This window comes from Phialemonium atrogriseum (genome assembly GCF_030411735.1).
Source record: "Phialemonium atrogriseum strain 8032-3 unplaced genomic scaffold QBC33scaffold_18, whole genome shotgun sequence".
Classification (NCBI taxonomy): Eukaryota; Fungi; Ascomycota; class Sordariomycetes; order Cephalothecales; family Cephalothecaceae; genus Phialemonium; species Phialemonium atrogriseum.
In genome coordinates this window covers 35,720-59,103 of record NW_026848155.1, presented here as the reverse complement: position 1 = coordinate 59,103, position 23,384 = coordinate 35,720, and the positions used below count along the sequence as shown (strand labels likewise).

The window sequence follows — 23,384 nt, the reverse complement described above, 5'->3', positions numbered from 1 at the left end:
CCCCCCCCCCCCCCCCCCCCCCCCCCCCCCCCCCCCCCCCCCCCCCCCCCCCCCAGGATGGCATCAGGTGGTGAAATAGCACAGCACGATGATGAACTTGTCGATCTACGTGAAAAGAGAGACTATCTCGTCGTCATTGTAGAAAGCTGGCGAACCGGGTGGCGAGGGGATGAGATAGGCTCCATTAGGGCGGTAGTTCGTTTGCTCATGATCCTGGATATATTGCTTAGCCGTGGTTCAGACGCCCAATACACCCCTCCTCCGACGGGTACATACCAGTTGGCTCATGGTTTCTCTCTGCCTTCTTTCGAGATCGGCCGGAAGGTTTAACAATGACAACTTGGATTGCGGATGGGCCTGCCGCCACCAGTCGTATCCTGAGAGGGGACGCCCGATAGCTTTGCTCATCAGCAGGTAAGGCGCTCTGATATCCACGCGAGTCACTATTATACAAGATCAACAACCATCCAGAATACATACTCTGCGAAAAGCACACTCACCTGTACGTGAAGACCTCAGGCACTGGGACCAAGCTATGCCCCCAAACGGACGTTAAAGTAGCAACCTCACTGACAAGCAACTTGGAGGCAAAGATCCACTCGACCCCATCATTGAAGGGAGACGATAACAGCCCAGTTCAGGCTCCCGTCATGCGTAGCTTTGACATGTCGCAGGTACATGGCCAGTTTCGAAGGGTGCAAGCCAGTGTGAGAAGGGTATTTAGATTGAACAGAAAGAGTACTTGAAAATCTTTGGTTTCCCCATGACATTGAGAACGTTCAATGCCAAAGACAACAAAAAGTGGGTGGGCCACCCACTGCATTACTTCCTTCCCTGTTTACTCTCAGCGCCATAGTTGGCAGGGTTTTACATCGAATTCTGCGGGTTTGTCTTCAGAAGATGCGTTTCCTTATTCAATCTAATTATAACTGGCGTGGGATTCAGCTATAGCGAGGAGTTGCCTATGTGTACGGATAATCTGTTGTTGGTGTCACTTCCCCTTTCTTTTCCATTCATGCTCTTGGTAGGGAGCCGAGACGGAGTTTTGCGATTCCGTCTTACTAGTCTGCAAAGCGACTATTTATGTTCTGGTAACCGCTCTTGCCCACTGTAATCAAACGAGAAAACCTCCTTGCTAATTACAGTTAGCCAGAACCTGCTTGAAGTAACCCACCCCTCTTTTCCTTCTAGGAACGAGTTATTTATAGAACAGTAAGGTTCTGGAGTTGGGCTTGCCTGTTGATTAGAATCTATCAACTTGTCAAGAACGTCTCTTAATTACTAAAGAAAACCTGGGGGCTATCGAGCCACAACCGCACAGCATGACCAACCAACCTCCAGACGAGCATGCGGTTTACCGCGCGTTGTTTGGAATCTTCACGGGGGCCAATTCGAGCATCCGAAAACCAAAGGCCATCCGCAAGCTCATTGAGCAACATGGGAATGATGAGGCCATTTCTGCCCTCCTCCAGGCGCACAGCCTCGACGACTTGTGTACGGTCGCAAAGAAATTTCTGGACGAGGACTTGTTCGCCCCCAATAAGATGACTGCTACGAGTCGATTTTTCTCAGCCCGGATGGAAGCTTTGGAACAACAAAGGCGCGCGACTACAGCCTCGGACGACTTGTGCGGGAGGTGCAAGCGGATCGACTTTGCCAAGATCTTCGCCGCCAAGCCGGCTTCCAGAGATGGTAGCCTGGTCGCCCACCTGGGGAAGGAAACGGCCAAATGGGGACTGTCATCATGCCCATTGTGTCGGCTATTTGCAGCCGTCAGAACACCACATCCGCATGTTGACCCGCGGTACTCATCGGGACCACCCAAGGACGACAGCTACTGCCTGTGGGGTTTCCCCGCTTGCACGCTGTTCGATGTCTACGGCGCGCTCCCCATTGAGCTGCCCAATATCGTCGACAACGTGGTGCTCGGCGTGTTTCTCGAAAGGGACGCTGCCGCCGGCAAGCTCCGGGACGTGATATCGCAGAACAATCCGGATTTCATCTGCGATGCCTCGGACCGGGATCCAGGGCATCTCCGGGCCATCAACGGTCGCGTCGTCGACGCCCGGCGGATCGATCTCGGCATCCTCCGGGAATGGCTGCAGTATTGCCAGGATGAGCACGATACAACATCGCTCTGCAGGGTCCGGGGTTCCACAGATGACATCCCCTTGTTCAAGGTCATCGATTGTGAGACTAGACGCGTTGTGGAGCCGCCAGAGCGATGCAGGTTCTCGGCCCTCAGCTACGTCTGGGGCGTAGCAAACGACCCTCCAAATGTCGTCGACCAAGGAGGGAGCTTCAGGCACGGAACTCTCCCTGCCGTTGTCGAGGACGCCATCGCAGTCACGGCGGAAGCAGGTCTGCGCTACCTTTGGGTCGATAAGTACTGCATCGCACAGGACGATCGCGAGATAAAGCACGCACAGTTCCGATCCATGGCCAGGGTGTACAGCGCGGCCCAGTTCACCGTCTTCGCTACCGCCGGCGACGATTCGGCTGCCGGACTACCCGGAATCGGTTCCGGCCGGACTCGAGAAGTGACGCCGCCCGTGATAGTCGGCGACCTGACCCTGACAAGGGTCTCACTGACTCGTGACCACTTCAGAATGAAAATCACCCGCTCCAAGTGGTTCGAGAGGGCCTGGACATATCAGGAAGCCATCTTCTCCCGCCGCCGCGTCTTCTTCACCGACCACGGCATGTACTTTGAATGCAGTGGCATGTGGTGTTCCGAGCATCTCAACGAGGCGCCCCCCATCCGAGCCCTCCGGAACGCGCCCAACCCGTCGTTCCCGCAAGCCCATGTCTTACTGACGGAGTCAAAGCTGCTGGATTGCATCCAGGACTACAGCCGACGCAAGCTCACGTTCGAAGAGGACAAATTGAACGCCTTTCTCGGCGTTCTGCAGTGTTTCGAGGACCTCCCAGATCCGATCCGCCACTACCAGGGAGTCCCCATATTAGCCTCGCCGACGACGACTACCGGAGGGGACCAAGCCCCCCGTCTCGGTCGGCGGAGCTGCAAGGATGGGTTTCTCCACGGGCTCTGCTGGGACATCAACCTACCAGGCACCCGACGCGCTGGGTTTCCCAGCTGGTCCTGGACCGGTTGGCAGTTCTCGGTGCAATACTCGCCCAGCCTTCTCAAGCAGGCCGAGGACATCCGATCCGACGCCTCCGAGAGCGATATAGGACTCTGGGCCGAGCTCGAGGGCGGCTGGGTGGTGCCGTGGCCTTCGCACGCGGGCTTCACCGACATACTACATGTCAAAGCCCCATCTGCGCTGTCTCGCTTCGTCCACATCGACGCCTGGACCGTGGATCTGCGGTTCGAGGACTCGGGCATCGCGTGGGGCCACAGTCGAGACCGTCCCGCGACGCTCAGGGACAACGACACGCACGAGCCGTACTTCACCCTGTTCCCGGGGACGAGGTCGTATCCGGGCCTATATGGTGACTACTTCTGGACCATCGACGTCGGCCCCTCGGCGCAGAACCCCGCCGGCGGCAAGGCGTACGTCCCGCTCTGCCTGACGAGAGACGTCCGGGAGTTCCCCGGCCTGGCGGAACGCCTGCTCGGCGAGACGTGGACGGGGATCATCCTACCGCCAACGGGCCCGGATGCGGCGCCGCACCGCATCACCATCCTCGTCGTCGACTCTGACGGGGACGCGACGGCGGAGCGGGTGGGCATCGTCGAGTTGCGGGCGTCTGCGGCGCGGTGGAGGGGCAGGAAGGCCGCAAACCCGATCACGCTGGCGCAGAGGGGCGTCGAGGCGGACGCGCTGGCGGAGGTTGGGGCCAAGGTTGGGACGGGCGCCAATCGGGAGCTGAAGATGAGGTGGCTGGATCAGAGCACGGGGATGACGGAGGAGGAGAGGCAGAGGGGCACCGGGTCGTGGGACGACGTGCTGGCCGCGTTTGCTCGTGGGGTGCCTAGGACGAGGCGGCGGATTCGGCTGGGTTGAAAACGGGGTTTGGGAAGCAGTGTAAATTAAGTGACTGTGGCCCCTGAGCAAAAGTGAACTAATTGGGCCGCTGTCAATTGCAGGATCCATAACCCTGTTACTCCCTAAGGTTCTCCACTGAGGAATCGACGCCGTTCTCCTACCGAAGCCGTCCCAATATCGACAACGGAGAGCATGATGTTCATCCCAACGCCCCCTTGTATGTGAGTCTATAGTCTTTCTAAGCCATGCCAAGGTTGATCTTCAAACTTCTCCTCTTCCCAACGATCCATGGGGTTGTATCCCTCCATATCATGCATCGCTTCTGAGATGGTCGCCAATGTGTGTTGTGAAGAGGCCAGCGTGTGGTCATTCCTCGGGACTGTCTGTGTCTTTCCTTGGGGCTCCAATGAATCCTTGCAGCTTCCAACAGGAGACGGGAGTTCCTTCGCATCTTGAGGGTATGGCGCTTGGGTAGCGTGGCCATGGCGAGGTATCACGAGGTGGACGGGAGACATGTTGGGCAGGGCGGAGACTCGTTCACCCTCGTTGCTGCCGTCATGTATGCTCTGACTGGGGTCAATTGGGGAAGCCATTGATGCGTGCCACTTTGGACGAGTCTCACCGACGTGGTCTCTTGGACCTTGCCAGGGTTTCCGGTATCAGCTCCGTGCTGGACGGTACTGTTGGGTAGAGACATGGTGGTAATTGGTCTGTCTCTCAGGGAGATGGCTTGAGCAGGAGGCGAGGAATTCATGGGCGAAGAAAAGAGAGTGGGTTATTAGTATCATGAACAAGTGAAACTGGAAGAATACGCTCCTTGGATGCTCAAGTGTATTGAGCACTGCTCACCCGCAAAGGCTGTTTGTGGTTGAATCCAAGGCATTCGGAGGATTGGTATATATAGAAAAAGAGGGCTGATTCCCACGACATATCCCGCACGATGACTATGCGTGTAGAAATGTCACTTTTGCCAGTTGTGCGAGCTGATGGAGATGGCCTTGAAGACGGCAGCAACACATAGTTTACCTCTACATGGTAATCCAAATGGAAACATTCAAAAGTGACATTCAGAGCGGCAACTTCTGCTCACCGTACCTACCGTACCTTAGGTACCTAGGTACCCATGTATATTCTCAAGGTGCCCGAGGGGGCTTGGAGACGGGCATGCAGTGTGATAGAATCCATGGTTGGGTCGGGGGTTGTAGTACATAGGTAGGTACCTACCTAGGTAAGTACTGTAGGTACCTTAGGCATACGAGTGCTTAGGTAGGTAGGTAGGTACCTAAGTATCGAATTGGTGCGCGATCCACACGACAGGGGTTTAAATGTCACTTTTGCTTGCAGCATTGGTGGACAGGGTATGCGAGGGCTTCCATTGGGCTGGCCTCACGGCTCTTGCCGAATGTCACTTTTGTCATGGTGAGGCTGAGGGTTGCGGTCGCCTGATTTAGAGTGACCGCGACCCACGACTGCACACCTTGAAAGTCCAGATCTCTTCGAACATTGGACGCTACTTGAACGGCCCCATTCCTGTTCTTGAACACTCAGGCTCAGAGTATTGTTGCAACTCGAGACTTTCATTCCTCAAACCCCTGAAAAATGGCTTCTGCGCAGCCTCACGGGCGCCGAGCGTACAAGCGAATCGGATCTCACATATGGAATGAGCACAAAGAGGTCATCCGGGAGCTCTTCCTAGACCAGGAAAAAACCCACGAGCAAGTTTCCGTCATCCTAGCAGACCGTTACAGCCTTGACGTCGGGTGAGTGTGCAAGTGTTGAACCGCACATATGAGAAACTAGCCCGTTTACTTATCCTCGACGGAATACGCAGACTGAGGCAACTGAAGAGGAAGACTGATGGGTGGGGCTTCTTCAAGAACATCCCCAGCGCCGAGATGAAAAAAATGGCGCGTATCAGAGCCAGACGGCAAGATCAGTTGGGCCGAGAAACCAAGTTCATCCGCGGAAATGGTGACGGATCACCCCGAGAAGTTCCTCAGGAGAAGCTGGATGCCTATCAAAAGCGTTTCGGATGCTCCATGGACTTGATGTCACAGTCATCTGGTGAGTTTAAAGGCTCGTTTAGGGAGGATACGACAAAATGCTGACGAGACGGGGAACAAGGTACGCCGCCCAACATTGTTTACCAAACCCCGTCGAATGGCAACCAGACGCCAAGCGTGGGCAACCGTGGACAGGCCCCCAGCTACGCAGAAAGGGTTCCGGTATTCAATGAGTCCGTCAACCGTGCTTTTATCAACTTCGGCTCTGCTGAGTTAGACTCTCTTTCGTCCTCGCAACCTAGTCGAATCACCACCACCCCGCTTACGTGGCCAGCAATCAGCCGTCTTGAGGATTCGGCTGCAGAGGACGCCTTGGACGGCGACTATACTGAAGCAAGCCAGAAATTTAAACTGCTTTCTCAGTTACCCTGCTACTCTCACTCGGTCGCCGTATCGCTGGAGTTTGTAACCTTGATAATGGAAGCAGCAAACTATGCCGGCTGTCCGCAGAGCCTTGTTGCAAGAATTACCACTTTAATCTCTCACTTCCTAATGCGTGAGAGGGAGCGCTACGCCAATGACCATTCCAAGGGCGGAGACGTGACGGAGCTGGACAAAACGTTAGCTGCGCTGAAAATAGACGCTCGATACTATGGGCGGCTGGTAGTGCATCAGCGAGTCCTGCGAATCTGGGAGCCCATTCTGGGACTGGGGCATCCCAAAATTAGAAAGCTATCAGCCCAAATTTCGGCCTTCCGACACGCCAACGTTGTGGATCTGGAGATCGATCCCAAGTTGGGCGAGGAGTTTTCCTCTTGGACAGACATACTGAAGCCAGATGAGATACCGCGGCTGAGGGGCGCGTCAGGCCTCCGCAACCTCATGCACCTAGAAGATGGCCCTCCAGATCAGCTGCGCGAGAAACTCCGGGTTCTTGAGAGTTCTGACATCACAAGCTCCGAGGCTAAGCGAGAAATGGAACTCTTGCAACATGGGAGATATCAGGCTCTGTTGGGAGTGTACCATTCCCTTCTTGGCAATTTCGAGGATGCTGAAAATGCATTTCAAGAGAGCATCGTACACATTGGATATGAAGTCTGTGTCGAAGTCAAGCTCCACCGCCTGCTGTGGTATGCCGAGCACAAGACCAGAGTCCAAGATTGGGATGGGGTGTGGGGCCTATTAGGTCAAGCACACGCGGCTTTCATGCGCAATGAGCGTCCTTCTGATTTCATCATTTATCATGTCCCGGGACGCTTCGAGTCACTCTGCAAGGCCATTTCCAAGCGAGTTCCCATCGACAGAGTCGCCGCGGATGATTCCCAGATCCCGCGAGCCGGAAGCCTCCCCGCGCCTACTCCTGGAGCCATTCCGCTCGCGGCACCCTCACAAGCCGCCAGCCCGATTATATCTCTCCAGCGGCTATTTCCGTCGACTCCCGGGAGCGCCAACTTTGCAGTCGACATAGATGCCTGGGCCGAATTTGTGCAATTTTCCCCGGTCGCGCTGGCCGCGACGCCAGCTGTAACAGGGTCGATTACTCAGGAGGACTGACGTCTTTGCAAGGTCTGGCCGGTCAGTTGGAAGTGGCGTCTCCGCCCATTCTCGAGGATTCCGTTTGTCATACTGCTCTCTGCTAGGTATTTGTGGACTGGATTCGAGGATTCGCTATGCACCAGGACACCGTCTTGGTTCGTGTTGATACATAGCATGTAGGTTGCTATTGTGACATGAGATGACATTTTTCTTCCTTTTCTATGACATAAGCTCAGCGTTCTTTTAAACTATCCAAATAGTACCTTTGACTGAGAATGCCAAGAAGATATATTGGGTGATGCTCTCCCGCCACTGATCTTGGTTACCGTAGTATGATCAGACGGAAAACACTTGTCACCGTTGGGAGATTTCAGGATAAAAGGATGTTTAATAATCCTTCCTGTATTCGACTTCTTCTGCCCGGCACCCTCCTCGTGGATTCCATCGTTTCCCCGGGGGTTCATCTTCACCCAAACAAAGATTGGGATGGCAGCAGCAACTGGGATGGTCGCGGTCAGAATCGCGCAAACGCGCCACGCGACTTGCTCACCGGCGGTGGGGAAAGGTGAATTCCACGCCAGGCAGTGCAGGCCGCCAATGAGAACACCACTGATTACGGAACCAAAAACCATCATTAGGAATTCGTCATTCGCGTGGAAGAACTCGGAGAGCCGCTCAACTGGGCCAGAAGCGGGCCCCCTATTTTCGTCAGAACCGGGAAAAGGGACAGGATGCACGCTGTCGTTCGGAATAGGGAGAGGGCCCTGATACTCCTCCTTGGCGACCGGCGGTCGGTAGCCGAGCTAGATGTACGTAGGTCCGGCTTGAGGGAATATTTCCGCACGGCTTGCCCAGCCCGGATCACCCTTCGTCACCCTTGGCTGGACGACGTGAATCGCTTTGACACCCTTTGGCCGAACCCAGTGTAGGATGTAGGCAACGAAGCTCGAGGCGGCGAAGGCGACAGTGCCTCTCTCGAGCTGCGTCGAGGGTGCCGGAGGAAGAGTGCAATTAGGCTTGAACGTTGAGGCAAGGGGTGAGTCCACCAAGACAGCCAGCACAAGTAGGTAAAATTTTGCTTAAATAGAGGCACTTTATGATCGGTAGTGGATGGGCTTTGATGTGGGGATATCGAGCGCGTTGGGACTGCGAGGAGTGACGGATCCAGACAAAATATGGGACACTGGACAGTATGGGGACCTGACTTGTGCCGTACCTTATACAATTGGAGATTGCTGCCTTCCACCGGTTTGGTCCTCTCAGAGTGGGAAGCCACTCAGACGCCCCGTGCATGTGTCGGAGTGGCGGGCAATTGCCCCAGCGGCGAGTTTCGCGGAACTGTAACCCTGACTGCGAATGCCTGCTCGCCGAGGAGGGCCACTCCTGCCAGGCTTGTCGGCCGCCATAGGGAGTGACGAAGCCTCAGCCTTCACCGACATCGTTTCGAGGCATAACCCTGAGATGCACTATGATAGATACAATATTTACACGCTCCCTTTGCGGCCTTGCTCCCCAGGCAGTTCCGATAGCCGAGCTGCCGACGGGTCTGCCTCATAGTAGATTGGTTCTTCCTGTAATGCTACGGCCGGCTGACCACTCCCAATTTCGTACGGCGGTTGGTTACCATGAGGCGATGTCTGTCGTTGTGAAGGCTTCTCTGCCTCCTCCTTGGGGAGGCGTCCGCAAAGGTTGAAGACGAAATATCCCAGGACAAAACTGGCGAGCGCAACAAGGGGAATGCCAAGGCCGAGGCCAAGACCGAGGGGAAGGCGAAGGTCGAGGCCTGACGCAGACCCAGCGTCAGTGGTTGGTGATTCCGGTTTGGATGAAGGTGTAGGCGGAGCGGTCGAAGTAACAAGCCGTTTACTACTGATGTTGAAGGAGTGAGAGCTGAAACCCGAGTCGCCCGCCGAGTTTTCGATTTCAAGGATGAATACCGGGGAGATGTCAAGGTCGAAGGTATAAGTCTGGACCGTCCAGTTCAACCCGCCTGGCTCTGCTTGGTTCTGGGGCTTGCCTTGAGACAACGTTAGACAAATTGTTTGGTATAGGATGACTATAAGAGAGGGAAATAAGCAAAGCTGGTGCTGAAATTACTGAAGATTGTTGTGCCAGGCGCGGTGAACGGAGTGTTACCGTTCATAATATCCCGCTGGTAGAGTCGTAGATTGTATGAGTCCCAATCCGTGGTCCAGCGAAGCTCTTCAACGTCCCCTAGCCTGAAGATCAAGTTGTCGCCATAGATGTCATCTTCTATGATGGCAGGGGGGTGAATAAAGTTGCCGAATATTTCGTCCGCAGAGTCGGCATTCGAAGTCGGTCTCATAAATGGTAGCAACAGGAAAAGAAACAGAAAAACCATCTTGGGACCGAATGGGAAACGGATTAACCAGGAGGTTTCTGGTGTGCGCATATGTCATGGGAAGACGCGGAAGGATTGGCGAAGGTGCGAAGCAATCAACAAAAACAAGGGGGGTCTGATGAGTAAAATGAGCTATTGAATGCCAAGAGTTTTCCGCTGCACGAGCTCGCCAGGATTGGCGACAGCTGTACGACGATGGCGTTTCTGATGTTTGGGCCCGCCAATCACACGAACAGGGTGGAAGTAAATTTGCGGCTGGACCCAAGCCACCTACTTCTATGCGTACGGGGGTACATAGTATTGTACTTCCTCAACCGCTGCAACTGAGAGAGCCCTTGTCTAGATGCTGCCAAGTTGGGTTTTCGCAACTGCCATGAACAAGGAGAATCGGTTACTACCGGATGAGTAAGAGTAGGGACCAAACCGCAGGCCCCGATTGATATACCCACAACATAGCAAACCAACTCTTCACCATGGTATAGTCTAGGACGTGGTTGTCTCCTTACTCGGCGATCAACATCAAGCCAAGGGGAGGAAGCAGGCCGTCACAAGAGTGGCATGGTGGAAGAGGCGTTCCTTAATCTAGTCTTGCAAGCTAAGAACTAAGAGCTGACACCAGGGCTTCTGCGAGCAGTGCTGGAGACATTCGGAAGCTTTGAGCATTCAGAGACCCAAGCATTCTCCCCCCATACAATTGGCGCGTTCAACCCCAGTAAGCTAAAGACCTAGAAAGCAACCACATGGAGTGACATAGCCTTGATTGCTGCAAACTAGGCTGCTTTCATCGCTTCTGTGAAGATATATTAGGTGATGCTCTCCCGCCACTGATCTTGATTACCTTTGGTAGTACGACCAGACGGAAAACAAATGTCACTGTCGACTAAATAAATTGGGCGATTTCAGTATAAAGAGACGTTACTTATGATTGGACATCAGAACTAACATCCTCACCTCACGTACATACAGATCAATGACTGTTTGAAAAGGGGTAAAGGGGGTGGCTCGTGCTCAGCTCGTCACTTCATTAAATGCCTATTTAAATATTCCAGCTGATATTGCCTGTTTCCTTCTTCCCTCTTTATGTATGACGATACAGGGCCTAAGAAACGTTTCGTATACCTTCTCCATAATTTTTGAACCGTTGCAGTAAATACCTAGTCTTTCTCCCAAGATATCTCGGTGCCGAGTCCATTAAGCTCTCTTTGGTGGAATTAGGTTATTACGATCCGAGGCGCATGCAGCCCCAGGTACCTATTGTTGCCTACTGCCGACCAACTCTAATCTTCGTCCTTTCCACTTCAATGATATCTACTGTTGGAATGGTGCCCTCGTCTTCACTAGATCACCAATAGGGATTATCCTACTCACTGCTTGGTTCTTGGGACATCACCTCACACTGTCATTACGATGGCTTCACCTTCGTCCAGCGCAGCAAACGCCCCCCAGGCCCCAGCACGCGCCTCTGTGCTTACTGGGCTCCCTTTCGAGATACTGGCAGAAATCTTGTCAGACTATGAACTTGACCAATCCGATAGGAAGGAACTTCGCCTCACTTGCAGGGTCCTTGAGGGTATCGCAACCCCTCTGGTCTTCCGGCGCGTGCCTTTGAGCAAGCTGATCTCAGACCGCGATGCGTTCCTCAAAATTGCTAGCCGCCCCCACCTGGCCGAGCACGTCAGGGAGATAGTATGGTATGAACTGGCGCCCGACGAAGGTTCCAGCTTCTTCGACCGCCTCGGCAGACTTGGAAGCTTCACCTTGGAAGAAGGTGACTATATCGACAATCTTGTCCCCGAAATGGAATCCCGGGCTTCCAACCTATTTTGGCTTCCCCTTGTCTTGTGGCTCCCCAGTGTCCCAACTGACGATGGTGATGCCAGTCGTGAAGAGTCCGAGATCAAGCTTGCCGAGGCCATCTCCGGGTTCTCGGAGGCGTTTGTCTCTGCACTTGATTCAATGCCGAAGCTCAGAACCTTCATATCGCAGGAGATGCCACAGGACCGGGTCCTCTGCGATGACGGATACCCCATCACTGCTGGGACGTTGCAAGCTTTGGGCAATGGCTCGATCCGGAGAGACGGCCTTTTCCATTTCTTGTTCCCGGCCATGGCACGCCCGGGCTCGACTGTGACAAGCCTATACTGGTCGGACCACAATATCTTCGAGAGCATCTTGACGCTGCAGGATCTGGTTTCCGCTTCGGCTTCACCCCGTCTCGACTGTCTCACCTCAATCGACCTATGCCTCGACTGGTCTAAAATCCCAGACAGACCATCTACCGCCGCGAAGTACACTCTCAGCCTTGGATCGGACCTAATATCGACGTTCAGCAAGTGGCTTCACTCAGCAAAGTCGCTCCAGCATCTCCGGCTCTGTCACGAGCACACTGTTATCCGGAATTACGGGATTGGAAAGGCACTGTTGGTCGTTGAAGGTTCCGTACCCTGGGAGAATCTGCAAACCCTGGCCCTCGCCAACATGGAAGTTCATCGTGCGTCCTTCTTACAATTCGTACGCGAGCACGCTCACACCCTGAGGCGGCTATCTCTGAAGGCCTGCGAGACTAGATGGGAAACCGTGGAGGCAATGGGGGCAATCCCACGTCTGAAGTTAGATTCTCTGCAGCTTGAGGAGGACGACGACGACCAGGGTGTCAGGAAGATAGTATCGGAATCGTCCCTTCTACGTTTCGTCAACAAGGAGACCGATCGGCGCCCTTGGGAAGATCTGCATCGGTCGGATAGCAGGACTCCCAGGTATGTTGTCACGAGAAAATACGTGGCCCCTGGTTGGGAGTATGCGCATAGAACATATTACCCCGGCGGTCCACCCAACTTTGTTGAATCAACGGCGTCATCGGTCGATAGCGAGGATACGCAGCACTTGGAAGCGCCAAATTGGTGCTGCGGCCGGCTCGCTCGCAGGGGCGAGGCCTTTGAAATCTACTACTGGCCCGTCCCTCAGGGCACGCCTGGCAGCTTTCCCACCGAGAATTGGAAGTTTATTCACAGAAGCGGCCTTGTGTCGTACGGGACCGAACCTTTGGAGGACTTCGAAGACTGGGATAGAGAGGAGGGCGATGTAGCGGAGGCAGTGCCCTTCGGGGCGATGTTCAGCGAGTTCGTGAAGGCCAGGGCGCAAGACAATGAACGGCACGACTTTAGCATCGGTCAGTTCTTTGGAGCATCGTGGGATTTGAATCCGGCACAGCTTGTCCTCCCAGATGGCGCCGTCCTGTATTCTAGAGCAGATGATCCATTCGATTTTGATGAGGAGGAAGGAAGCAGCATGTATGGCTACTTACCTGACAGCGGGGAGGACTTGTAAATAGCAATTGTGGGTAACATTAAGCCCGAAAAGATTGGGAAATTCATAAACAAAGTTGTGAGCACCTCTATATAATGCGTGATTCATGTACAGCCCTGGCAGCCCCTGATGGAGAACCACCCATAGGACGAGAATATGTACACACAGAGAAAAAGAAACTCTCCTCCCCATCTTGACCCCAATCAACCATTCTAGGCGCACGTATCACGCCCATCTTCTCCCCGCCACCCCAGCGACGACCCCCGTCCCAGCCGGGAACGCCACCGCCGTCGCCGCCGCCACCACCGACACGGGCGTCCCGGCCGCCGACGACAGGCTCAGCGACTGGCTCGACGGCACCACTGGCGCAGCGCCGCTGATCACCGTCGGGCCGGGGATCTGGTACGTCGTCAGGTTCTTGTAGATGTCGATGTCGACGCCCGGGTCGTGCGCGCCGTACAGCTCCTGCGCCCGCACGCCGCCGCTGTCTTCCCCGACGACGACGGCGCCGGTGGCATCCGCCGTGCCGTTCGCGTCGGGAGGCATGACCCACAGGTTGATGCACTGCGGGTAGTTCTGCGCGCCGTCGGGCTGCGCGGCGTAGTGCAGGGCCAGAAGCTCGTGGCGCAGGACGTAGGCGCCCGGCTCCAGCGCCGGCGGAAGGCCCACCAGCCAGCTGTTGTTGTGCGAGATCAGCACCTCGGTCGACCAGGTCCCGGGCGGCCCGTCGGGCTGCCCCAGCAGCGCGGGGCTGCTGTCGTCGATCTTGAAGAAGGCCAGCTGCGTCTTGTCGACGCTGGCGCACCCGTCGGCGGCGCCGCCGCACGACGCCAGGTACGACATCACCGGCCCGTTGTGCGACTGCGGCCAGCCGTTCCACTGGATGTGGATCTTATCGCCGGCGCGGACGGGCGCGTGGGCCTTGGCGGGGGCGCCGTCGCGGTGGCAGACGATGTCCGGGGTGGTGTAGTTGGACGGCGGTACGAAGCCGTCGTCGGCCACGGTGGTGGACCACCCGACCACGTTGTCTGCGTTGTCGGGGATCTTGGGGTCGAACCCCGGGTAGACGAGGCCGTTGACGATGATGTAACTGATGTGGGAGTGCGCGGCGACGAGCCGGGCTGGGCTGGAGGCCAGTAATGCTGCGGCCCAAGCGAGGCGCGCCATGCTGGCCTGGGCTGGTGGGAAGAGATTGGGCAGATCAGACGCTTGACTTTGCTCTGAAGTTTCACTCTCAAATGTTCGATCAAATGTTCGATTTCCGAGATCTGGGCAATTGCCAAGAAGGGACGGGATGAGAAGGGGCGGGATGAGGAGAATAAGGGCATGTACTAAGGGGATTAATTGCTCCTTATCTACCCAAGTAATTATAGAGATCGTCGTCACCGGATACCCGGAAACAAATTGAGACGGGAAGAAGGTCTGGGTGCTTCTCCGTCTTTCATATGCGGAATCATCTCGGAGACCAACGTTGGCAAACGAGAATTCCGGGTCCAGCACGACATACTAGGCGGCATATAGCCAGGATAAACTTGAGGGTGGGCAGTTTATGTGGTGAAGGATAAAGTGAAGCCGGGGAAAGGTTGTCAGAAACAAATGAACCCGAGAGACGATCTTGGCCAACCTACCTCGGATCCTGCAGAACAAAGATCATCAAGCGCATGTAGATCGCAGGACGGGTGAGGCAGTTTAAATGCTATTGCTTCGCATATGATCTGCCGTCTTAGCCATCACGGATAAATAGGCCGTATCCCCAAGTGTGGGGGATTCAATTAACTTGCCTCGGGGCTTCCAGAAAGATCTCGGAGGCTGCGAGCCGGCCGGCACAGCCATCCTCCACATTCGGCAAGGATTCTCCGCAATTCGCCCGCAATTCTAACCCGGATACGGATGCACTCGTTGCATTCATGAGAAAGGGGACACGTATCGGCCGCGAGGGGAGATCGCCGTGGATGATCGGCACCGATGCTGCAGCTGTGCAAATCCATCCCTGGAAGTGCAACCTGTCGGTCCGGGCCCGAAATGTTCGTCGAGGGGAGAACCTGACGCCGTCATAAACCAGGTCGAGATTAGGGGAGGATTGGGGCTTCATCCGTAAAACATGGCTATAAGTTCGACTGGCATGCTGAGATTGGCCAATGAGATGTCTTCAGGCAAGACCACCCCAGGTAATATGTCTTCTCCTTGCCAGGGATTATCGTTTGCCTGAACTATCACGCTCTGTTATTATTACCCCAGAGTATGCGGCTCATAGGACGAGTGATGGATGGATAGAACGCCTAGATCGTCGGTGTTAAAGACTTCTTCAAATTGAGGGCTAAGAAATGCGACGAGAACAGTGATCACCTCTCCCAAGGGTTTCGCGATTCGATTCCAGCAGCGAGAAATACTTCTGTCAGCTTTCTTGCAGTAACTACCAACGTCATGTCTGCAGGTCCGGAGAGCTCCATTGCGGTTGCATCTTGTAGTCTATTGACATTTCAGTCCACTTCCAAGGCAGCATCTAGTTAAATTCAAAGGAAGTATGAACTATCGGATGGGCCTTGGATGAGTCTGAGGTAAATCAGGAAGCAGGAGCTTCACTCTCTCTTCACTGCTCTCTATGCACATACTTTGACCAGCAGCCGTCATGTCAAAGAGGTTCAGTTAAGGATGACAAGGTGACAATCGCCTGGTGTTGAACTGACTGAGAACTGACCTATTAACCTAGAATAGAACCTGTCAACCTAAAACCTCTCTACTCCGTAGGATTGGCTCTTACTCTCCAAACCAAGTGACAGATTGGGAGTGTGGAAGTACAAGCTAGCGTGTGGTGTCTCGTCGTCGGGACAGCAGCTAAGTGGTTGAGGATTACAATTCATTCTGACTCATCGTGTCCAGTGGCAACTGTGTAGTGGAGGGACTGAAGCTATGTGTTTCGTAATTACCGCTGCGGAGGGAAGAGGAAGATCGTTTAACTAGTTCCTTCAAGCAAAAATTTCCCGCATGAATAAGCTGGGTTCAACTTCAAATATGGAATCGTGCATCTGTATTGACTGATCTAAGAGCAATGGTACTAACAAATCCCTCGAGTTCGGAGGAAAGTTGCAAGGGTGCGGCTGTCTTTACCTTGAGGTTAGGCTCCCCTCTTGATGTTCCCATCCGACTTCCCTTCCAAGAGGGTTTCTGTTTGGTTGTGCTAAAACCCTTGGCTTTACTTTGTCAACGGAACTTGTCGGGTGTTTGATGCCATGTGACTATTGTAATCCACCGGTTTCATCTCCGAACAATCACTAATTAGAAGAAAGCAACCTTCTCCTATGCAGCTGCAGCTCGGAACCGGCCTTTCCTGCCAACTATCCAACTATTGCCGCTCGGCAGCCCAGAGACGGTGTACCCACCCTTCGCTTTTGTTGTGGAAAGGCAGGCTTGATTGAGAACTACATAGTAGAGAGAGCTATGTGTCCCAGCTACAGTTGTTGAAATACCACAAGCGGGTCCTCCTCAGAATTTTGTGAATACCTGCGGCGTTTTCTGCCGGTCTCTTTGGATTGGTCGGGGCCGCAATTCTCTAAGAAACGGGGACTGTCTGGTTGAAATTGAGACCGCAAGACAAACAAACCACCTTCTTTGCCGACGCCGGCTGGACCATATGCGGCTTTGCTTTTTATCTCGCTATCGGCTTCCTAGTAAGGTTATTATGTGTCATGCCGGTGGGAAGTGCATGCAAGAAAAAAAGAAAAAAAAAACTTTTGCGTACTTGATGTTATCAGAGTCCTGGTTTCACCCAAGTGCAAGAAAAGCTATTGTGCCATTGGCTAAATACACAGCAATTCGAGACTGGGATCCACTAGGTCGGGATGCGGGACGGTACTAGTATTGTGGGGCATGCAAGTTAAGCCTTGGATGCAAAAATGTTAATTACCGCTATTGTCAGATTCATTATGTCATAGACCTGAACGACAGCGAGCAGAGCAATAAGAAAGCTGAGAACGGTGAGGGTTCTTTCCCTTCAAAACTGCAGTTATTTCCCAATCAGGCGCTGTCGTCTTCCCCGCTCCTCCTGGCCGGCCAATGCGGAGGTTTCCAACATTAGAGGTGTAGTTACACAACAGAATTGGGCAACGCTCGCATTCCCCCATCGATAAGCTTATCACCATGGAGGGCCACCATGGAGGGGCGCGCTATGTGGGGGGTTCAATAGGGTCTCAATGGGTGAGGAGTAGCTAGCACAAGCAGAAACCCGAACCCCACAGGATAGTACCGTCATGATGGGAATCGGTGTCTACCCGTTTTCCCCCTTCTCTTCTGTTTCCCCTCTTCCAACAACATCTCCTCCTCCTTCCTCCCCCCTCTACTCTTCTCACAACCACTGCTGCCCCCAGTTCAGCTCCCCTCGTCGGCTATCCCAGGACCTAGGGGCGCAAGGCAGGCCCCCCCATCAACTGGCGGAATGGCTCGTCTCAACTTCCTCCGCTCTCCCAAGCTCAACGTCCCCCCTTTCCTCCGAGCCATCCCGGTGCCAGCCCTCCGGCTGATCGGGCTCCTGATAGTCGTCAACCTCGTCGTCTGGGCCGCGTCGGGCGTGGTGCTGCGCTACAACCCCAAGCTGATCAGCTCGGCCGTGCTCTCGTACACGCTCGGCCTCCGGCACGCCCTCGACGCCGACCACATCAGCGCCATCGACCTGATGACGCGCCGCCTGATCGCCGCCGGCCAGCGGCCCGTCTCGGTCGGCACCTTCTTCAGCCTCGGCCACTCCACCATCGTCGTCGTCACCTGCGTCGTCGTCGCCGCCACCTCGGGCGCCCTGCGCGACCGCTTCGACAACTTCCAGCGCGTCGGCGGCATCATCGGCACCAGCGTCTCGGCCGCCTTCCTGCTGCTCCTGTGCGCGGGGAACGGCTGGGTCCTCTGGCGCCTCGTCCGCAGCCTCAAGGAGGAGCTGGCCCTGCAGCGCGCCGTGCGCGACGGGTCCAGCGACGCCGAGGGGGCGGGCGACGACGACGATGATGATGGCGGCCGTGGCGCGGCGGGTCATCTGAGGCTCGAGGCCGCCGGGTGCATGGCCACGGTGTTCCGGAAGGTGTTCAAGATCGTCGATCGCCCCTGGAAGATGTTCCCCCTGGGCGTGCTGTTCGGGCTCGGGTTCGACACGAGCTCCGAGATCGCCATCCTCGGCATCGCGGGTATCCAGGGCGCACAGGGGACGAATATCTGGGTGATATTGATCTTTCCGATTCTGTTTACCGGTAAGTCAAGTCCGCCGCGGAAGACTTGTTAAGGGGTGTGGAGGGGGTTGTCTCTTGCTTTTCGTGCTCTAACCGCGTCTGCAGCCGGCATGTGCCTCCTAGACACCACCGACGGGGCGCTGATGATGGCCCTCTACACGAACAAGGCATTCGCGAGGGACACGGTGGCGATCCTGTACTACTCCATCGTCCTGACCGGCATAACCGTCTTCGTCGCGGCCTTCATCGGCATCATCCAGGTGCTGACCCTGGTGGAGAACGTCGCCGAGCCCGAGGGCTCGTTCTGGGACGGCGTCAGCGCCATCGGCGACCACTTCGAGATCATCGGCGGGAGCATATGCGGCCTGTTCCTGCTGGTCGGCCTCGGCTCCGTCGTCGTCTACAAGCCGTGGCGGAGGAGGATGGACAGGAGAAACAGCGGCGCCGTCGTGGCCTCGGACGAATCAGAGGAGGCCGCGCCCGGCCTTGCCGAGGCTTCGGGTCGCGATAGCGACGGGGCTCTCGGAATCGCGACACCAATAGAAGCGGCAGGGACGGCTCCGGATCGCAAATCGGCCCTGGAGAATATTTCCGAGCGGCCGGCGGCCTAACAAGTCTCAAGGGACTTTTTGACACAATAAACGCGCTGCAGCACGAGCCTTCCTTAACTTGCAGTCGTACTTAAAAGGCCTTATGTAGGTACTCCGTACATATGTAGGCAAAATGCGATGATCATTCGGTCATCACCCCAATCAACCTTGGCCTCGACAGACATCTCCCCTGCTCCTTTAAGGGATAAAGCGACGTCCCCTGCGGAGAACGCAGTCCTGTCCACGCTGGCCAGATATTCCGAGTCTAGGCCATCGGTTTCCCCAAGGGAGAAAGGGGGCCAAAAAGGGAGGGAAAGCCCAGTCCCCACTTCCCGGCCTGCCCCGCCGCGGTTTCGGAATCCGGCGCTATCCGGTCACGGGGATCGCCTCGCTGTTGAGAGGAGGAGCAATCTACCTGGGTTACAGTCAACGAGATATCGCCGGGGGAGAATATAGTGGTGATCTTGCATTAATATCTCTATATATCATTGGCTAGTTCAGGCCCATAGGGAGCTTCTGCTGCGCAGATAGAACGGAGAGGAAATAACCGCATGGTATCCATACTGATCCGAGGAACAAGTCAATATCCGATCTGGTGGTTATCATATTCCAAAACAACCGTAGCCAAGAAACCAGTACAAACGTGCAGGACCAAGCCAATGTCAGTTCTATCCAAGCCAAATAATATACGCAAAAACAGTTCTGATGCCTCTAATTGACCGTTCAGTTGGCGCCTCGTAACGTCGTGTCTGTGTTGTTGGAGTTGTGATCATATGCTGATCGTCATGTGCTCTGTGCGTGTTCTTCTGCGTCCACGCATTATCGTCACCATTCTTTCTAGCAACTTCTCACATCCTCCTCGCCTTCACTGGCAACCCGGTGGGGTTTGCAGCGAGGGGAAAGTTACCAGGGATGTCGAGTAGACTCATGTTCGAGCCTGCCCGCCCCTAGGCCCCCCTCTTCTTCTTCTGCTTCTCCTCGACCTCACTGTCGCCTTCGTACCCTCCCTCGTCCTTGGGCGTCTCGTCCTCCTTCTCCTTGCGGCCCCGCTGCCCTCCCGCGTTCGCCTGCGCGTTGTCGAGATCCGCCTCGCCCTTCTCGCCCATGCCCCCTTCCTCCAGCGCGCCGCCCTCCATGACCACGCGGAGCTCCAGGTCCTCGTCCTTGGAGTAGACCCGGACGCCCACGATGCAGATGGCGTTCCACGGGTCCGGCTCGTTCTCGTCCTCCGTCTCGTCGCCGTACTTGCTCTGGAGCACGGTGCCTGGCGGCGGTGGCGGCTGGGGCATGCGGGGCTTTCGAGTCATGTTGTCGCTGCTGTAGAGCTCCTCCCAATCCTCGATGGGAGATGCAGACGATTCACCGTCGGATGTAACGTACATGTTGGGTCCCTTCTTTGCCGCGGTAGTTCTCGTCCCAGCCTTCGTTGCGGTCTTGCTTGTAGTCGAGGTCGTGGTCGTGGTCGTGGAGACCGTTTTTGTCGTCGATACAGGAGGAGGTGCCCCCGAGACCGTCGACACGTCCGCCGGTGGCACAGGCACCTTGGCCTTGTTTTTCTCGTCTGTGGCTGGTGTCGAGTCCTCACTCTTGGGGGTATCCTTGGGGCTGCCCGAGGCGTCTGAGCTGACGGACGAGACGGCATCACCTGAGCCTTGGATCTCGGCCTTCTCGCCAGGCTTCTCTTCCACCGCCTCCCCTTCTGTCTTCTCACCAGACTTCTCTTCAGCGGCCTCACCATCCGCTTTCTCGCCGGACTTCTCTTCAGTCTCGGTCTTCTCCCCACTCGCCTCTTCCTCCGTCTTCTCCTCCAAAGGGCTCACAGCCGGAGTGTGAATTGGAGTACCCTCGGGCGTCTCGTCGTCATCTTTGGTTTCATCCTCATCCTCGTCCTTGTCCTTAGTCTCCACATCATCTGCCTTCTGCGAGTCGTCTTTGCCAGTGTCGGGCTTTACCTCTTCAGGCTTCTCCTCCTCGGGCTTCTTCTCTTCTTCAGGCTTCTCCTCCTCTTGTTTCTCTTCAGTCTGCACGCCTACATCCTTGGGCTTCAGGTCCTCTTCCCTCTTCCGCTTCTCTTCGCGCGCGGCGTTCTTTTCCTCGAGCTTCTTGTTATTCTTCCGGCCCTGCTTCTTGTTGATCTCCCGAGTCACGTGCCTCTTCTCCCAGAGCCGGTGACGCTCCTTCTTACGGGAATCACTGGCCTTCTTCTGGTCGGATTTCTTTCGCAGGGCGGCAACGGCTTCGAGATGGGCGGTGGCCTTGCTGTGGGCCAGGTCATAGGCGTAACCGACCTGGGCGAACTTCTCGTTCTCGACTCGCTTCTTGCACTCGCGCTTGACCACTTCTTCGATGCTGGACACGCCCGTGTCTCGCTCGCCGACTATGCTGATGAACACGCTGTATTCGCCCGGGAGCATGCTTGGGAGCTCAATTGAGACTGAGCGGTCCATCAGATAGTTCCCATGGGAGCGTACGATATAGTCCTCGGCACCAGGCCGATCTCGCTCGTGAAGCCGGAAATGGAGACGGAACCTATATTGACCATGGAGGCCCTTGAAGTAGCGGTTGTCGAGTTGCGAGAGGACAAGTACCATGGGTGACTCGCGGGTCAGCTTGATCTGGAACTTCTCGTTGAACTGGGGTTTCCAAGGCACGTCAACGCCGATCCAGCGCTGGGAGCAACGCCAATCCGGGTCGCGGAAGAGGCGCGTGCGGTCAAAATGCTGGTACTTGCGCAGCAGATCGTCGTACGAGATCCAGAAGACGCTGTCACCTCCGAAGTTGTGGCCGAGCTCTTCCTGAACCTCCGCCGTCCACTCCTTCGAGCCGTCTGACCATGCACCTTCCCATATACCTTTCTTGGTCTTTCCCCAGGGGTTCCTATTCTTGACGTCAGCCATTGCAAATTCGGGGGGATGGTCGATACGCCTTACCTAAGCTTAAGGAGCCGAGTGCCATCCTTTAGTGTCCTCGCCTCCATAATCACGTAGGCATGGCCTTCCGAAATGCCGTCTCGGTCGCCATATCCCCCATCGAGGAGACCCGTACTGCAGCCAAAGAGGAACTCTCCGTTCACTCTGCTCAGTTCGTTCTCCCAGAATCCGTCGAGATCCAAGATGTCCGAGGCAAGCAGCTCAGTTGTGACACCGCCTGTGAGATCTTCCAAACCCTCGCCTATCCAGCCACCCGATAGAGAGGCGTAATCGCCGTGTGCTTTGGCGTAAGCCTTCTCAATCAGGGGCACCCATGTCTCATTCTGGTCCTTGCACTGGGCGAAGAAAAGCGCCTTTGACCCTGTCTGGTACGTCTGGCGGTAAACACGCTCAACGTCTTCGCGGTCAATCTGCTGGAGCAAGTCACGCTGCATGCTGGGTGAGTCCCAGCAGGGTGATTTGAGGTACAACTTGTCGTCGATGATGGAGTATATCCATTCGCCATCTGATGCGGGAGGGAAGGTTAGCAGATAATAAAGACGGAAGGACCTGCCCAAGGAATATTCTACTTACCGCGGCAAAAGACGAATCCGTAGATGCCAATCCTAGTGTCGTACTCGACACAGATCCGCTTGAGGCCGTCCTCGACATTCGCAAGGCCAGAAAGGCTGGCGATAAGCCAGCAGTCGCCCAAGCTGCCTTGTTTAACATCGGAGCCACTCAGGTTCTCCATGAACTTGGGCTTCTCGAATATCTCATGGACGCGCTTCACGGCCTTGGGAACAAGGGAATTGGGGTTCATCAGAACGGACTGGCTGAGATCGAACTTGGTACGGCCCAGGCTGTTTAGACAATGTCCTTTCTCCATCTTGAGATCCCAGTCCTATATTTCAGTCCAAAGAGTCAGTCACTGCGCCCATTGGCCGGAGTTATTGGACAACTGCGTTGCTCGACACTCACCAGATCCCATCCGGGGTCCCTGTACCGCATATTTACTCGGCGACACTCCTGGATGATTTTCTTGACCTTGCGGCGGCATTCCTCGGCCGCCCGCTCGTATCCGGCGCTGAACAGCTCATTGGCGTGGTCAGAGGCGGTCGACGGTGGAACGGGGTCAAAGGGCAACACAGCCAATGCCTTGTTGAACTTCTTGTTGCTGAAGCGTTTCCAGACACGGTTGATGCTCTGCTGCGGGGGCAGCTTGCGCTTCTTTTTCTTGTTCTTCGCATCGGTCGAGGTGGTGGTCGCGGGGACTGGCTGCCGCCTCCGGCGGTAGTCGTCGTCGGATTCTGAGGAAGAGGAGTAGCCGTGCATGGTGGTCCGTATTTGGAGAGAAGCTCTATCCCCAGGTGGAGAGCAGGTATGGCGAAACGAGTGCTGAAGTGGGATTAGAACCTAGGTTGGAGGACGACGAGAACGAGGGCGTCGTCGACGACTGAGGTAGCCGGGAAGGGGGGACGAGGGAGGGAGGCGGAGGTCAAGCTACAGGAAAGG

At 55.4% G+C, this 23,384-nt stretch overlaps 7 protein-coding genes across 7 annotated transcripts; 4 read left to right on the top strand and 3 right to left on the bottom strand.

Moving 5' to 3' along the window:
- The first annotated feature begins 1,116 nt into the window (after positions 1-1,116).
- QBC33DRAFT_494763 (heterokaryon incompatibility protein domain-protein) lies at positions 1,117-4,142 on the top strand. The gene has a single exon (XM_060425534.1). The coding sequence runs from the start codon at positions 1,323-1,325 to the stop codon at positions 3,969-3,971; it is 2,649 nt and encodes an 882-aa protein (XP_060281810.1). The 5' UTR covers positions 1,117-1,322; the 3' UTR covers positions 3,972-4,142.
- Positions 4,143-5,337: 1,195 nt separating this feature from the next.
- Positions 5,338-7,823, top strand: QBC33DRAFT_543305 (uncharacterized protein). The gene is made up of 3 exons (XM_060428362.1): positions 5,338-5,713; positions 5,785-6,017; positions 6,078-7,823. The coding sequence occupies exons 1-3, from the start codon at positions 5,553-5,555 to the stop codon at positions 7,508-7,510; spliced, it is 1,827 nt and encodes a 608-aa protein (XP_060281809.1). The 5' UTR covers positions 5,338-5,552; the 3' UTR covers positions 7,511-7,823.
- A 1,153-nt stretch (positions 7,824-8,976) lies between these two features.
- QBC33DRAFT_516482 (uncharacterized protein) lies at positions 8,977-9,854 on the bottom strand (the record flags this gene model as incomplete). The annotated part of the gene is made up of 2 exons (XM_060426149.1): positions 8,977-9,509; positions 9,590-9,854. 2 exons carry the CDS (start codon positions 9,852-9,854, stop codon positions 8,977-8,979), a joined length of 798 nt encoding a protein of 265 aa, XP_060281808.1.
- A 1,275-nt stretch (positions 9,855-11,129) lies between these two features.
- Positions 11,130-13,193, top strand: QBC33DRAFT_543302 (uncharacterized protein). Its single transcript, XM_060428361.1, has one exon. It carries the CDS (start codon positions 11,262-11,264, stop codon positions 13,179-13,181), a length of 1,920 nt encoding a protein of 639 aa, XP_060281807.1. The 5' UTR covers positions 11,130-11,261; the 3' UTR covers positions 13,182-13,193.
- A 192-nt stretch (positions 13,194-13,385) lies between these two features.
- On the bottom strand, positions 13,386-14,327 carry QBC33DRAFT_560516 (endoglucanase-4; the record flags this gene model as incomplete). Its single annotated transcript, XM_060430066.1, has 1 exon — positions 13,386-14,327. One exon carries the CDS (start codon positions 14,325-14,327, stop codon positions 13,386-13,388), a length of 942 nt encoding a protein of 313 aa, XP_060281806.1.
- Positions 14,328-17,099: 2,772 nt separating this feature from the next.
- On the top strand, positions 17,100-19,353 carry QBC33DRAFT_612178 (high-affinity nickel-transporter). The gene is made up of 3 exons (XM_060432477.1): positions 17,100-18,391; positions 18,476-18,871; positions 18,923-19,353. The coding sequence occupies exons 1-3, from the start codon at positions 17,593-17,595 to the stop codon at positions 18,979-18,981; spliced, it is 1,254 nt and encodes a 417-aa protein (XP_060281805.1). The 5' UTR covers positions 17,100-17,592; the 3' UTR covers positions 18,982-19,353.
- A 554-nt stretch (positions 19,354-19,907) lies between these two features.
- On the bottom strand, positions 19,908-23,204 carry QBC33DRAFT_560514 (calpain-D; the record flags this gene model as incomplete). The annotated part of the gene is made up of 4 exons (XM_060430065.1): positions 19,908-21,837; positions 21,891-22,395; positions 22,464-22,773; positions 22,851-23,204. The coding sequence occupies 4 exons, from the start codon at positions 23,202-23,204 to the stop codon at positions 19,908-19,910; spliced, it is 3,099 nt and encodes a 1,032-aa protein (XP_060281804.1).
- Between the last annotated feature and the right edge of the window lie 180 nt (positions 23,205-23,384).